Here is a 16,191-nt window from a genome sequence, read left to right as displayed (position 1 = left end):
AGACAAGTTTTTGGCAAAAATTTCATTTTTGGTACAAGCTTTTATCGCCGATTGTACTTTTCTTTCCACATGCAACTATAGTTCGTTTTTTTAGCATTAGAAAGAACTTCAAAGAAGGTAAGCGATCTTGGCATGTCTTTTAATTGAAAAACGCTTTTTTAAAATCAGAAGAATATAAATGATCGTATTAGATTCATAATTGTTACATATTTGCCGTAATTTATTTTTAAAATGTGTTTTTCAATTAAAAGACACATCAAGATTGTTTACCTAATTTCTAATGCTAAAAAAAACGAAGTATAATACTCATCGATACAATTCTAAAAACCCCAAACACAAATAGGTTTCGTTGTTTTATCACAGAGTTCCTATGGCCACCTCCGGTCTCCATCATCAGATCAGCTCGATGACACTATAATATTGCATTGTCCCCCGACTTATCTTAATCTTAATCGGAAACCGGGAACTGGATCAAATTTAACTTGCAAGATTTGATTACAGACAGACAGACAGACAGACAGACAACGGTCAGGTGAAAGTAAATAAAAGCTTATTCAATTACACAAACGGGTCTACCGCGATATAATTTCATTGTTTTTACCATTTCATTTGCAATTTCTTTGTCTACCCCGAACATTTTTATAAACTAATTTCGGGTAGTTTAGTGTTGTTTTATTAATATCTCCGTTGACATTTGTTGGGACGTCAGTCTTTCCGTGACCACAGCTGGTGCAACTCAGCTGAAACGTCGGAATTAAAGGTAAAAACAATGAAATTATATCGCGGTAGACCCGTTTGTGTAATTGAATATGTGTACAAAACGCGAGAGTTTAAAGTGTTAAATAAAAGCTTGTAATAATAATATATTAAGGATGACTCACACTAGACTGGGCCGTGGCCGGACCGATGCGTCCGACATGCGTTCTATAACTGCGGATCGGTGATCACGTAGTTCTTTCCTTATAAAATAAATGAATATTTTAATGAAAATTAAATGTATGTATAAATTTTATTTCTTCAGTGTATAATTATGTTCTAAATTCTAATGATTAATATTTAATTTGTAATAATGCATGTTTTATGTTTATAAGTAGTATAGTATTTGTACGCCACTATTGGCAGAGCATGGTGAGACTACGAAACTGTAATGTAAGATCAATCATTGTACCTGTGTTTTCACAAATAAAGAATCTCTCTCTCTCTCTCTCTCTCTCTCTCTCTCTCTCTCTCTTAGAAAACGACGTCCCGGAAGTTCCGGCCCGACCACGGCCCGGTCTAGCGTGAGTCAACCTTTAAACCGTATCTGGTCGCGTAGCCAAGATGCCAATCGCTTACGTTCTGTAGCGATCGAAATGCAACTGTCACTGTCACACTAATAAGGAAGAGTGATAGACAGACATAATACTTTTCGTTGTCGAAGCGATAGCGATTGTAACCTAGGCTAGGCCGGCAGGTGTGCCTCACTACGCGATTTCGTCGCGTCGCTACAAGTACATGCGGCCACACCAGTTTTGGTGTCTAGCAGTAGTAGTTAAGTTGCCGCGATCCGCTACGGAATGAACGCCTGCTCGCGCTTGCGCCACCTTGCGGTCATATCTGTCGTAATAGACGCATTTTGTTAAAGAGTACCCAGTCCTATTATTTTTTCTGCGAACGTACTCAAATTTTTTAACAATTTTTTTTGCTCCAGCATCCCTGCGGGTATTTGCTTGACACATGAGCGCCACAAAGCGATTTCAAGCGGCAATTGTCAACACGCCAGAGCCAGTGAAGCGGGAAAGCATCGATAATTCACTGAATAAACGAGTGGAATGCTTTCCGCGCCAAATGTATGTAATTCACGCCTATTACGTGATGTTTTCATCCTTCGCCGTTAAGAATAAGACATTTGTCTCTGTCGAGCTTGCTTGTTGGAAAGTGACAGCAGATAGGTTATTCTTAAAATATATAAGGTCAATAATCTTCTTATCCGTGATATACCCACACGGAAATGACTGGGTACTTAATGTACTTCTATGTCGTTGATATTGAATTATCTATTTGAACGAACCAGGATTTTTGGAGCTACGAAAAAATTACGGAAAAATACGACCACTGTAGGCCCACCTGGGCAATGAAAACAAATTTATTATCTGATCTGATTTGTTTAGTTATCTGATGCTCAGCTAACAAACAAAAAAACCGGGCAAGTGCGAGTCGGACTCGCGCACGAAGGGTTCCGTACCATAATGTAAAAAAAAACACAAAAAAAGCAAAAAAAAAACGGTCACCCATCCAAGTACTGACCACTCCCGACGTTGCTTAACTTTGGTCAAAAATCACGTTTGTTGTATAGGAGCCCCATTTAAATCTTTATTTTATTCTGTTTTTAGTATTTGTTGTTATAGCGACAACAGAAATACATCATCTGTAAAAATTTCAACTGTCTAGCTATCACGGTTCGTGAGATACAGCCTGGTGACAGACGGACGGACAGCGAAGTCTTAGTAATAGAGTCCCGTTTTACCCTTTGGGTACGGAACCCTAAAAACTAGAGGCATTTATGACTAGAAAATTTGAGAATAAATCAACAAAATTAACTAAAATAAAAATATAACTAGTAGCTACATACTTTCATGGCTAAATGAAATACAAATCAATAATGAAATATTGTTAAATAAAACAACATAGGTATCTTATGTAACATATGATTTTAATATTACAAGAAAAACTGCAATAAATATTTTTATTATTTGATTTTGTTCACATAAATAAATGAAAACAATGAAGGTATAATTAATCCTTCAATTACAACTTTATCAATCACATACACACATACCTTAAAAAAAAACATAATATTCAGATCATAATATAGGAATGGATGGATGGAAGCGCTGGTGGCCTAGCGGTAAGAGCGTGCGACTTGCAATCTGGAGATGGCGGGTTCAAACCCCGGCTCGTACCAATGAGTTTTTCGGAACTTATGTATACGAAATATCATTTGATATTTACCAGTCGCTTTTCGGTGAAGGAAAACATCGTGAGGAAACCGGACTAATCCCAATAAGGCCTAGTTTACCCTCTGGGTTGGAAGGTCAGGATGGCAGTCGCTTTCGTAAAACTAGTGCCTACGTCAAATCATGGGATTAGTTGTCAAGCGGACCCCAGGCTCCCATGAGCCGTGGCAAAATGCCGGGATAACGCGAGGAAGAAGAAGAATATAGGAATGGATATTACAACATGCAAGGCACGCCAAACCATTGTAAAGAAAAGAGTCGTTTGAGCAAGTTGAAGCAAAGTAGTCCAAAAATACATTAGTCAATAGTATTTTTTTTTTTTTTTTTTATTATGAATGGGCTTACTCATGGCCACAGACTAGCCGAGGCGTAGACGTGGCCTACGATGGAGCGAGCTCGCCCAGAAGGTTTAAATTACTGCAGCATATTGTTAACAAACATTTAACAAACAAACACAACAAACTTACCTATTACAAACTATTTTAACAAACGTTTGCGTTTATGTATCAAAGCTAACGGTTTATATTTTGTTTTAGTTAAATAATTGAAATTTAAAATTTAACAACATTTTGTAAAAGATGTGTACGTAAGTAAAAAAATATTCCTAATAATTATTTATCGACGTATGTTTGGACTTTATACAAAGTGGTATGAGACCTCCAAAAAAGCGTAATGAAGATATATACTCGTCAGAATACATTGATGTGTATTTGCGTGGGTCTCTTTATCAAGACAAGGAAGGGCTTTCTTAGTAAGTTACTATATATTTGACATGGCACAGTTACACTTAACGCCAGTTGCATCCAACCAACGTCAATCAACAGTGTAGTATGAAACTTTTCATACAATAAAATTTAGCGAACGCTTTTAACGGTGACAAACAGTTTGGTGCAACCGACCCTAATCATTTTATTTCGAAGCATAGAAAAAATCAACGGCTTGAATGAGAATCGATATCGTAAACTTTCAACTACATTTTTTAAATCCATATTTTCTATATAATCCAACACTGAGCAAAATAATTTACACTTATCATGATCTAAAAGTAAAAATAAACTAACATAACAAATAAATAGATTGCGTAGTTATGTAAATATTATTTGGAGATAAAATCTTATAATAGGTGAGTAAATCAATCTTACAACAATACTAACAATACAATTATATAGGTCTGATCAAATCTAGGCGTACAAAGCTACAAAATACATACCTATGTAATTTTCTCGATCAATGAATATGAGCATGTAGATATCACTATAGTGTTTAAATTTTAATAATTATGAAGGCATTTTGTACTTAGATTTGATCAAAGTTTAATACTTTACGAACTAACATTTTTTGGTCACTAGTGATTCAAATCTCCTTGTTTTAATAATTAACGCTTTTGATTAATTAATAAAATAAATAAATATCCAATAATTTTACCAAATAGGAACCACAGCAAATATTTTAATGATATAAAAGTTTCAAGAACATCTGTGTCCTCCTCAGGATTGAAATTGAATGGCGATTATAGGTGCACAAAGATGTTCACGTTACGCCGCGCAAGGACCTTGCATACACTTCAAATATGCGCCTATATTATGTTCTCTTGGCGGTCAAGTTTCAAAGAAGGATCCTAAGTTCCGATAGATGTCCACATCATGCTGCGCAAGGAACTTGCTTATACCTCAGAGACGCACCTGTTTTCCTCAGGATTGATCGCCAATGCATGTTCAAAGAGATGTCCACGTTACGCTTCGCAAGGCACTTGCGTATACCTCAAATATACGCCTATATATGTTCTCCTGGCGGTCAAGTTTCAAGGATGGCGATCCAAAGTGCCCAGAAATATCCACATCATGCTTCGCAAGGCACTTGCGTATACCTCAAACATGCGCTTAATATGTTCTGCTCAGGATTAAGTTTCAAAGATGGTGATCCAAAGTGCTCAGAAATATCCTCATCATGCTTCGCAAGGCACTTGCGTATACCTCAAACATGCGCCTATGTTCTCCTCAGGATTAAGCTTCAAAGATGGCGGGCCGAAGTGTACGGACACTGCGAAGGGCGTTATGGAGGTGTCAACGTGGCAGTCGCTAGGGCTTCTGTTGGGACAGAAGGAGGAGCCGCAATGGTGGGGGTCGCAAACGCCAGACATCCAGATGGAGCTCTGGGGGGATAAATAAAAGCGTTTAAACTTAGAGAACCAATAAAACGGATAATATAGATAATATAAAGACATGACATTTATTCCTGGCGTACACATTTAGATATACGACTATATATGACGTCCTACGGGTAAAGGTACCTTATGGCGGTTGGCACTTACGCTATATTAACGCCGCTCCAATATTATTGCGGCGCTATGTGACGTAAGCGCCAGCCGCCATAAGGTACCTTTTTCAGTGAGACGTCACATATAGGAGTGAATTTATGTTTAGACGTGACTATTTTACTTGTTGCAATTTTGAAGCATGATAAATGTTCATAAATGACAGAAATAACTCAGACAAAACAAAAAAGAATAGGTATTAATGTTGCAACAGTTGCCCATAGTGGTAGTCTGGGTTGTTTTACAGTGACCCTTTTTAGCAAAAATATTAAAAGCACTCACCGAAACAAAATACTCATTTTCGCACGGAATCGTGATCCTGTCCTTGCACCGCAGCCTCCCGTACCCCCCCTTCAACCCCTCCCCGAACTTCCCGTAACCGGTGTACCGGATCTTGTCATCTTCTGGTACCGCGTAGTGTTGAGCATAGGGCGACCAGTGCCAGGACAGCGTGCGGGCCTGCCAGAGCCAGGAGGGCCAAATATAGCTCCAGATCTGTGGGGTTAGTTAGGTTAGGGGTAGGGGCTACTTGGAACATGGGGCTACTTGGAGAAGGGGCTACTTGGACATTTATTTTTTAAATCAGGTAATTATAAAATTAGGTGGAATTTTAAAAGCCATATTATTAAATTATGACAGGATAAGACAAGCTGGCATGAAGTATTTAATAAGGGTATCGAAAAGTGGGGTTTGAGTTCTTATAAAATATATAAAGGTTGAAGCATAACGAATATAACTACATGATAAATATCATTTGGCATCTTAAGTTCAGGGTTTTAGGGTTGTTATGATTCTTACTATTTCTATGTAATTATACCAAATTATAATTTTAATAACCGATACTTATGGTAATGTCTACTTGAGGAACAAGAAACTACAACTCCAAAAAAAGAAAATTAATAATGTTCAAAATATCATACTATTTTAATTACTGATCTCATATTTTAGTCCTAAGTTCGATGAATCATAAGAGCAGTAAAGCAATAAATTCAACATTCTTACTTATACAAATAATCATTTTCAGAGTAATGGAGATCAATGCTAAAAACCCGCGCGATGGCCATATCCTTCGTTTCCTTCAAGTTTCCTGCCTTTACGCCCCCTCTTAAACACGAGATATTGACATGAAATCAAAGTTTTATCTTACTGACATCTGCCTATCTTTCATTCAACTCAGTGGTTGCAATAGCAAATAAACAAAATGGTTTATAGTTCATACCCTGGAAGCCATACTGGGTGCCGGGGTAGCTTGCCCAGCCGGTGCGATCTGAGGATCAGCTCCTGAGCCTTCCGTCTCGTCCTCTTGAGTCTGGACCTCGTTCACTGGCATCATCCCGTCTTCCACCACATCTGAGGGTTTGACTACAATTATACAATTTGTAATTTTAAGACGAAAGTGCAGGACCCGCGCCAAATCGCCTTTTCATACAAACGTAGTCCTCATTGTTCTCTAATAACATTATTGAAAATATTTTGACACAAATTGTTGTATATCAATATCGTCGCGTCACGCTATCGATTGAAATCTACACTAGGGGGTACCGGTCACGATCACCCGTCTTAGAAAACGAAATATGACGCCTCCACCTTAAGGGTTAAAAACTGTATTTATAATGAAATCCATTTTTAGTGTTCCGTACAAAACATTGTTCACGGAACACTTATGGGATCACTTCGGTCTTTTTGTGATAATTTATAACAAAACACAAACCGCAATATCATACTTCCAATCTGTTTCGCAATTCGTACACAAACAAAACTTTTGTTTTAGGCTTTAGCCTACTTAGAAAACGCCCGTCAATATTAAAGATCCAAAGTTTTCAGACTTCGCAACAGTTTGGACACTGAGAAATTATTTTTCCGATAATGCTCTTTCATAAATTACTAATAATGAATTTAGGCGATCTGCTTATCGACTTATTATTACGCCAAAAAAAGAATCGCGCCATAAAAATTATTTAACTCTATTTTGCAAATTATTTGGTTATATTTCAATGGCTTCAACTGAGTATGGTGGGCAGGGCGAGGGTAATACTAGATACTTTTATTACTAATAGAAAAGGAAAATATACCTTAGAAAAGAAAAGGTCTACATTCGTCATTCATTAACCATGAATTACAAGATAGTTAGGAGCATGTTAGGATCCTAATAAGATTGAACTAATGTGAAAATAAAGTAATATAACAATCCAGGAGAAATCATCTTTTAGTTAGGACTAGAGATGAACCGAATATGGACTTTGCCGAATACGGATATTCGGCCGAATATACGGTTCAGATCATACCGAAAACGATTCTGCCGAATACGTACATTGAAAAATATGCCGAATTCCGAATAATCACTGAATATTCAGCCCATCTCTAGGTAGGACGTTAAAAATACTTCAATAGTTGCTGAAGACACTGAGAATATTACATAACTTTAGGTATTTTTTTTTTTATAAAAGGTATTTGTTAAATCCCTAGCTTCATCAGTACTTTATAAGCCAAGGGTCTACAATCCTACAACAGAGCCATTCCAAGGATCCCAAAACCTAGGGTCAATTAACCATTCATGGTGTCCGCTGGCATGAGGTCCGACGCGGGAGTGGGGGCGGTGGAGGCCCCAGGCCCCATGTTGACCCCAGGCCCTAAGTAGGCCCCGTCCGGCCCGTAGAAGCCGGTGCCTGCACCACCTAGGCCTCCAGGGCCCGGCTCCAAGCTTATGTAGGCTGAAAGGTCACCAGGTCAGTTTCTGATGTTACAAGCTTTTATTTAGTTTCACCTGACCGTTGTCTGTCTGTCTGTCTGTGCGTAATTAAATCTTGCAAGTTAAATTTGATCCACTTCCTGGTTTCCGAATCAGCTGAAATTTTGCATGCATGTATAAATCGGATGACAATGCAATGTTATGGTGTCATCGAGCTGATCTGATAATGGAGATCGGAGGTGGCCATAGGAACTCTGTGATTAAACAACGAAACCTAATTGTGTTTGGGGTTTTTAGAATTGTCTCGATGTTAGTTGCCTGTGGAAAGAAAAGTACAGTCAGCGATAAAAGCTTGTACCAAAAATGAAATTTTTGCCAAAAACTTGTTTGTGAGAAGTTGATAGGTATACCTACCTATGATATACCTATTATGGTTGACTAGTTTGACTAGAGTCAAAAATTTGTGTTCAACTCTACATTTACGATCTACATTTTGTAGTAATAAATGTATAGTTGGTGAAACCAATTTGTCAGTTAATAAGAACCAGGAATACTATACTCATCCTTTTCTTTTGGGTGCTAGTACTAGTGTAAGACGAGATAATAGTATGATTCTATCTGTCTATGATTGAAATGAGACAATCCTTTGACAAACTATAAAAGTGCCACCATAAAAGTATGAAAATATGACTATTTATAGTGACGTAACACCTTTGCACTTTGTCAGTCTATGTACAGTTCGTTTGCCTGAATGGACTATGAGATATAAAGCTTTCTAGGTCGTAAAATTTCTCATTCACAATTGTATACTCGTAGCATGAGTGAAAGAGATAAAATATGATCGCAGGACATTTTTGTTTGCGGATAGTATACCTGGAGTGACGCTAGGAGTGTCGCTTAGGGTGGTATTCTAATATCTTTGTCCAATGTGTATTTTGTCTCACATTTTGCTTAATGAGAGAGTGAGACGCAACGACATCGGACCAAGGATATTGGACAGATGGAATACCCTTAGGATCGATTAACGTCGCGTGAACTCGTAAAGGCTTTCTTTACCAGTAATGTAACATAAGTGCAACAATGTTATAGTGTATTTCTCCCGTGATAAAATAACTGTCACTTTTTAACACCGCGGGATAGAAAGTGACGGATACCGTTTTATCATGCTGCCACGTAGACATGATCGACGTGCAGATGGTGGGTAGTTGCCAAAGCGTTCAAAGATGATATGTTTTGACGATAAGGGGAAAGAAGAAGAGGCATTTATTTTGTTCCTTAACTACTCAATATAGTAATCCCTAGTATACCTAAATGAAAAGTTAACAGCACCCGTGAATAAGCTACCGTGAAATATGAAATTAAATGGAAATTAAACTACCCCATTTACGGATGCACCTTGTAAGATGATAGGTAAATACATATAATTTTAATGCACTCATATTTCATTTCATGATTATGAAATAAACATGTCACGACATGACTTGATACTAGAATCATATTTTCAAGAAATATTCAGATATGGCTCGCTGCTATGGGGTAACGTACTATTGGCTGCTTGCCAACTATTGACATTCGAATGTATAACCTTTGATACCTCCCTTAACAATCTCGTGATACTTTAAAATGAAACCTTTTCAATGCAACATAAGGTAGATTATTCAATATCAGATTGATAAGAAAAGAGGTTTTTAAAGATATTGTTCACTTAAAACAAAGTGTCGGTATAAAGTGCCAATAATTGGGCGGGTCTCCAATAAAACGGCAAACAACGTTGGCTTAACGTTTCCTTTGCCAAATGTCGGGTGTCTTTTATGAAAGCTGGAATAGCCTGGTATTTGAAGCGCTTATGACCTGATTGACGGTTTTGGCTTAGGAAAATAGCAATGGTTTTAAGTGATGTTCTTTTATTTTGCCCTAGCATGAAATATCACGTGGCATGCTGGAAACCGCTTTCTTTATTTATCCTTAAGTTGTTACATGCATTAACTATTGGAAAGTGTAATTTTGACTTCTTCACGAGAAAATCTTCAAATCTACAGTATAATGCAGTGATAAATGAAAGAAATTTGTTTGTTAAAACATGAACATGTTTCCTTGAACTCATAATGGTCTGCTAGAAGATGGTAAAAAAGTATCAATGGCTCATACCGAAATGTTATTACAATATAAACGATTTTCTAAATGACACTCTTTATGTTTGATAATTTCAAAATGTAAACCATGTGACATTTTAATTTAATTTTGATTTTAATTTATTTGTTAAAGTTAGTTATAGTTATTTTAAATTGATATTATATAATCTGATTGCGTATGTCGTCCTGGAATGTATTGTACGCCTGAAGAGTCTGGTGAGACTACTAGAGTAGCAATTAATTTAAGCTTATGTCACCCGTTCATTTTTTCTATTATAAGGCGGAAAATCATGCAGAATGGAGAGCCTTGGTGCACAAAATAACGACCTCTGTGGTCGCGACCCTCAGTCATGAGGGATCGAGGAAGAAGAAGAAATTTCATTTAATTTCTTACCGTCTAACTGCTGCCCTCCTCCTATCCTAAAGGAGCGGTTGTCACACGGGGTGTATCTGACGGAGCAGATCCCAGAGTTACGTCTTATGCATGCTCTGTACTCGTGGTTGGCCAAATGTCTCCCGTTCACGGCGTAGTTGAACGTCCTTATTGTGCCTGTAGACAAACAATGCTCAGATTAAAAAAATCTGGACAAGTGCGAGTCGGACTCGCGCACGAAGGGTTCCGTACCATTACGCAAAAAACGGCAAAAAAAACACGTATGTTGTATGAGAGCCCCACTATTTTATTCTGTTTTTAGTATTTGTTGCTGTAGAGGCAACCGAAATACATAATCTGTGAAAATTTCAAATGTTCAGGCTTCTAGCTATCACGGTTCATGAGATACAGCCTGGTGCCAGACAGACAGACGGACAGTGGAGTCAGTAATCCCGTTTTTACCGTTTGGGTACGGAACCTTAACAATCGGCCAAGGGCTTGTTAAGGATGATTCGTCGATGTATACGATAGTCTATATACAAAAATACTGTAAATACTCGTTATTAACAAATTATTTAACACGAAGGAGCTTACAATTTCAGCTCACTAACGACCAGAGGGCCGATTTTTTAATTTCGAGCGCTCGATTTCGTGTGACTCCCTTCAATACGTACTGTCTCCACTACAAAGCATTTAAATTCTACTAATATAATTGAAAACGACTAGATTCCCAATTTATATCTCTAATATTCCAAAAATTTGCAGTTCGCCGTTTTACACCGATTTTCGAGTGACGAAATCGAGCGATAGCAATCCAAATATCGCCCCCCAGGTGTTTGCTTTAATAAAGTCATTCGAAACGCCTGCGTAAATAATTTATTGCTAACATAAGCTGGAAAAATTACTAATTTAAACATGTAGGCGCTACGTAAATTTACATGCATGTGTTAGATCGCGCGCGCAAAACAAAACCCCACAAGTAACATTATGTTAGCTTGATTTTAAACTTTATGCATAATTGTTAAGGTTGATATTTAACTGTTTTGAAACCCAACTTATAACATTTTATTATTTAAGGCGTAATATATCTTGCGTGCCAAAAAATGTAATACACACGTAGAAATGTCTCTTTTTGGAGCCACTGGGACTAGAAGGATATGTTTAGCCCTAAGCCACGACTAAAGATTAATGGGTTGTTAACGAAACGCTACGTCGACTGATGTAACGTTAGTTATGTTAGGTCAATCATTAGTGTAGAATTAAAAGTATATTAGGCCTTAGGGTGACGTTTTAGTAAAACACTTAAAAAATATCGTTGGTTTTGCACTTTTTAGTCACACATGTACATTAGTCGGTAATAGTTATTTGTTTTACAAGGAGGCAAAGTTGTTGTTTAACCGCTCGTGCTAATATTGATACCCGAGCAAGCGAAAGATTCCAAAATTGAACCACGAGCGTAGCGAGTGGTTCAAAAAATGTAATCTTGAGCGTTGAGAGGGTTTCAAAGCACGAGGGTTAAACAAAATTTGCCCCCGAATGAAACACAACATTTTTCACCACACCAACCCGAAGCAAATATTAAATGTAAATAATCAAACAAAATCAAACCAAATCAAATCCAAATGAATGTTATTAAATATTTATCATCCAAAATCATCATTTAAAAGTCAATTCTACCAGCAAACATAAGAAAACAACTCAACATTTGCATTTGATTACTTTGCCTCACATGTGGATAAAACGCAACTTTGCTATTCGTTTTTGAAGTGCAAAGTAATTCTTTCCGAGCTGGTGTGGTGAAAAAGTTTTTAAGTAATACTACATGGTAGAAATTTAAAGAGGCAGTTGTATTGTATATCTTATCCATCATGGATGTGTTCTGAAGAGCCTACCACGAACCACGTTCGACGTGTTGCCTCCCTGTCACACTTACGTACGAATTTACAAGTGGGAGGCGTGCGCGGAACCGAAGCCAAAACGTAGATGCCAATTAAACACTTTGAGATGTACAGTCGCCATCAGATATATCAGAACGGCCAAGGTGCTCACAAATGTCTGAACACGCCTCTATTTTCTAATATTGTGAACACCTTGGCTGCTCCGATATGGGTCAAACAGAAAACTGTGTTCGCATCTTTCCTGTAGACATATACAAGAGTTAAGGGCTATAAAGGTTAATTTTCTTATTTAACCCTTATCCACGTGAAAAGATCCTCCTTTTATTTAGAGAACTATGATAAAATCTATTGCCCACAGGAGAGAAAACTAGCGTGTTCGCGAGAACTGTACATTTTTCTCTCCTGTGGGCAATAGTTAACAGCTTGTGGGCATGTAAGTAATGATTTTATCATAGTTCCGTAAATAAAAGGAGGACCTATTTTCACGTGGATAAGGGTTAAATAAGAATATTAACCTTTATAGCCCTTAACTCTTGCGTGTGTCTACAGGAAAGACGCGAACACAGTTTTCTGTTTGACCCATATATCTAATGGCGACTGTACCTAAGAGGGTACACCGAGTGGATGCTGCCCTTGCCCAAGTCATGGGACGCACGCAGAGGCAGCACCCACCAGGGTGTAAGGACTATTGAGAATTGGAATCTAAAATGAACTAGCCTATTGGATGAAAGCGTTGGACTAAATTCTGAGCTTTGGGATAGGTATATAAAACCGGACACCTAATCTGACCAAACTTGAAATTCTATCTGTCTATCATCTGAGCAAGTGCTAAGTTTACTTTGTACGTGCTTTGTACGAAATAGTTCAAGACTTCAAGCCAGGAAGTTCTAGGATTTAAGCTCATGATCTGTGAAACTTTCTCAAGTTATAATAGTAATAACAATGTAGAGGATTCTTCCTTCAAAATTCTCAATGCTCTTTTTATGGCTTTCACTTTATGTGATATCTGTCTAAAATGTAAAAATCTATATTACTGCCAGGATGTTAAACATTAACGGCATAAATGTAGTCAGCAGCAATCGCGATTAGGTACTGCAGCAGTAAATGTGTAGTCGGAACTTGAACGGTACCTTAAGTCGCGGACATAAAATAGAATTTATATTTGCATACACCCAGATGTTTTATGCATGACTGTAATCCAACAATGATTGAATACATTATTTATTTTTAGCCCTCCTTATTCTGGTACAGGGGACGGTACATTCAATTATTTATTTATTCATTACAATGGTTGAAAGTGAAAACAAGTCAGGCGTGGTTAGAGAGTTACAAGCATAAATATTTGAAGTGCATAAAACACTGCAAAAGCACTGTGATTTTGGAAATTGGTTCAGTGTGTACATGTAGCTAGCAATGTTTACCAAATATCGCTGTAAAATGAAACTCACCGTTATTCCCTGTGTAATAATGCGCTACAGGCATCTGCGCAAGCCATAGAAACCAAAGTCTAAGCATGTCAATCCCGCGCATGCGTACTGTGATTTTGAAGATTGGTTCAGTGTGTACATGTGGCTCAATATACACCACATATTACTGCTAAAGCAAACTCACAGTTATTCCCCGTGTAACACTACAATCATGCGGCGCAGAATGAGCTAGAGGCATCTGCGCAAGCCGTAGCGGCTAAACTCTGGTCACGTCACTCCCGCGCATGCGTACAGTGATTTTGAAGATTGGTTCAGTGTGTACATGTGGCTCAATATACACCACATATTACTGCTAAAGCAAACTCACCGTTATTCCCCGTGTAAAACTGCCTACAATCATGCGGCGCAGAATGAGCTAAAGGCATCTGCGCAAGCCGTAGCAACCAAAGTCTGGGCATGTCACTCCCGCGCATGCGTACTGTGATTTTGGTCGACGCTGATGAAGGCAGCTCATCGTCGAGGTCACGTTTTTCGCTGGTTGTTGGTAGGGTGTAGTATACTGGAAAGGATAAGCACTTTTTTACTGTCTATTAATAGCGAATAAAGACTGATATCATTCATTCATTTCATAGTACAGTTTGTAGAGATAGTTAATCCTACCTGCAAACAAATTTCTATAAAGGGGGGTCAGTCATCTGTGGAGCTGACTGTACATCGAGGCAGAGCGTGAGTATGGAGCTTAATAAAATAAAGTCTGCGAGAAACTTGTTGATCAATATTCACTAGTATTTTGATATTTTTGTAGTACAAAAATTGTACAACATCACTACTTACTATTTCCCCACAACACGAGACCGAAGGATAACCCAAAGTAGGCATATGCGTAGTACGCCGTAAGGACAGTCTCAGTTAATTCAAAGTATAGGTATGTACATATGTAAATATAGGAAACAAGTCTACTGGGAATAATCCCATTCGAGGTTGTCGGTATTAGAAATTGGAAGCATAATTAACTAGGTACATATCGTCTAGACCAGCTGCAGACTTCCTGCCGTAGACTCCACATTGTGTGGAGTTTAATGTTTGAAAAGTGGAGGGCAAGTGAAACCTACCTAAGATACTGTGGCAACTGTGGCAAGGTACCATTGTGGAATGCCTCATCTAGTGAGTAAGATCTGCGATTTGCCTTTTGATCAGAATATTCATCTCAGCGGAGCTAGAATATTCTATGCAACGAAACGTGCATTTCTGAGCAACTTGCAGTCTGCAGACATGCCATGTTTGCGTTGCATTTACGATGGTAATTGGGCCGTTCTACACTCAACAGCCAGTGAAAACAGGTGGCTTTATATACAAATATCATATAACATTACTCAATTTTATTGATTGTGTGTACTTTTTGAGCCATAATATTTTGTCTTCAAGTTCTGTATAGGGCTAAGATGGCTTTTTATCATTTGTCACCATGCCTGTCACGTTCTAACAAATATGTAATAAGTGCGAAAGTGACGTATGGCATGACAGGTGATACCGCATCTGAAGTTCTTTGGCTCGTGATACATGTTTATAAAATAATCTATACCAGCGGTCGGCAACCAGCGGCCCGCGTACCTCTCACTTGCGGCCCGCGAGCCTTCCTGGCTATTTTGTATGTAATATTGACAAATGACTGTCTGATAAAGTCATAAATATTAACAAAGTGTGGCCCGCGTCCACTTCATTATCTGCTATAGTAGATAATGAAGGGCCCTATATATAGGGCCCTTGGTTGCTAAAAGGTTGCCGACCGCTGATCTATAGGTACACATAAATAGCTACGTACTGTGCTGGCCATGGTTTTGTCCGCAGATCCTGAATTCGTTGTCTCCCTCGCCCACGATCATGGCGTCCTCGTCGCACTCTCCTGTCAGCCGGTTGGGTTGGCCCTGCACATTTTAAAAACAACGGTAAAGAACCACCACTGCCGCCATCTTGGTAAGAGTACATTGTTTTCATCGGGTAGGTGGGGTGAAGTAGGAGGGTTGTTCACTTACAATAGTAAAGTGTACGAAGTCGATCCTCAACTGCATGATGCCGGCGTGCGTCTTCTCCACGGTGATGCTGCAGTCCTTCTCCCCGGTCCTGAGCTCCGGGAAGCCAGGGGGGGGTGAAGTAGAGGGGGGGGGGGTGAACTTACAATAGTAAAGTGTACGAAGTCGATCCTCAACTGCATGATGCCGGCATGCGTCTTCTCCACGGTGATGCTGCAGTCCTTCTCCCCAGTCCAGAGCTCCAGGTAGCCAGGCGGGGTGAAGTAGAGGGTGGTTCACTTACAATAGTAAAGTGTACGAAGTCGATCCTCAACTGCATGATGCCGGCGTGC

General features: G+C 38.6%; 1 protein-coding gene across 1 annotated transcript in view; it reads right to left on the bottom strand.

Moving 5' to 3' along the window:
- Positions 1–4,765: 4,765 nt before the first annotated feature.
- Positions 4,766–16,191, bottom strand: part of LOC134672616 (uncharacterized) — a 57,756-nt gene continuing 46,330 nt past the window's right edge. The window contains exons 4-9 of the mRNA XM_063530571.1: positions 15,652–15,754; positions 14,197–14,388; positions 10,526–10,681; positions 6,530–6,672; positions 5,593–5,805; positions 4,766–5,148 (exon numbers count right to left, since the gene is read on the bottom strand). Coding sequence (XP_063386641.1) covers positions 4,942–5,148; positions 5,593–5,805; positions 6,530–6,672; positions 10,526–10,681; positions 14,197–14,388; positions 15,652–15,754 — 1,014 coding nt within the window. The 3' untranslated portion in view covers positions 4,766–4,941. The remainder of the gene's footprint in view (positions 5,149–5,592; positions 5,806–6,529; positions 6,673–10,525; positions 10,682–14,196; positions 14,389–15,651; positions 15,755–16,191) is intronic.

Source organism: Cydia fagiglandana, chromosome 17 (genome assembly GCF_963556715.1).
Source record: "Cydia fagiglandana chromosome 17, ilCydFagi1.1, whole genome shotgun sequence".
Classification (NCBI taxonomy): domain Eukaryota; kingdom Metazoa; phylum Arthropoda; class Insecta; order Lepidoptera; family Tortricidae; genus Cydia; species Cydia fagiglandana.
This window is presented reverse-complemented; position numbering and strand designations above follow the sequence as displayed.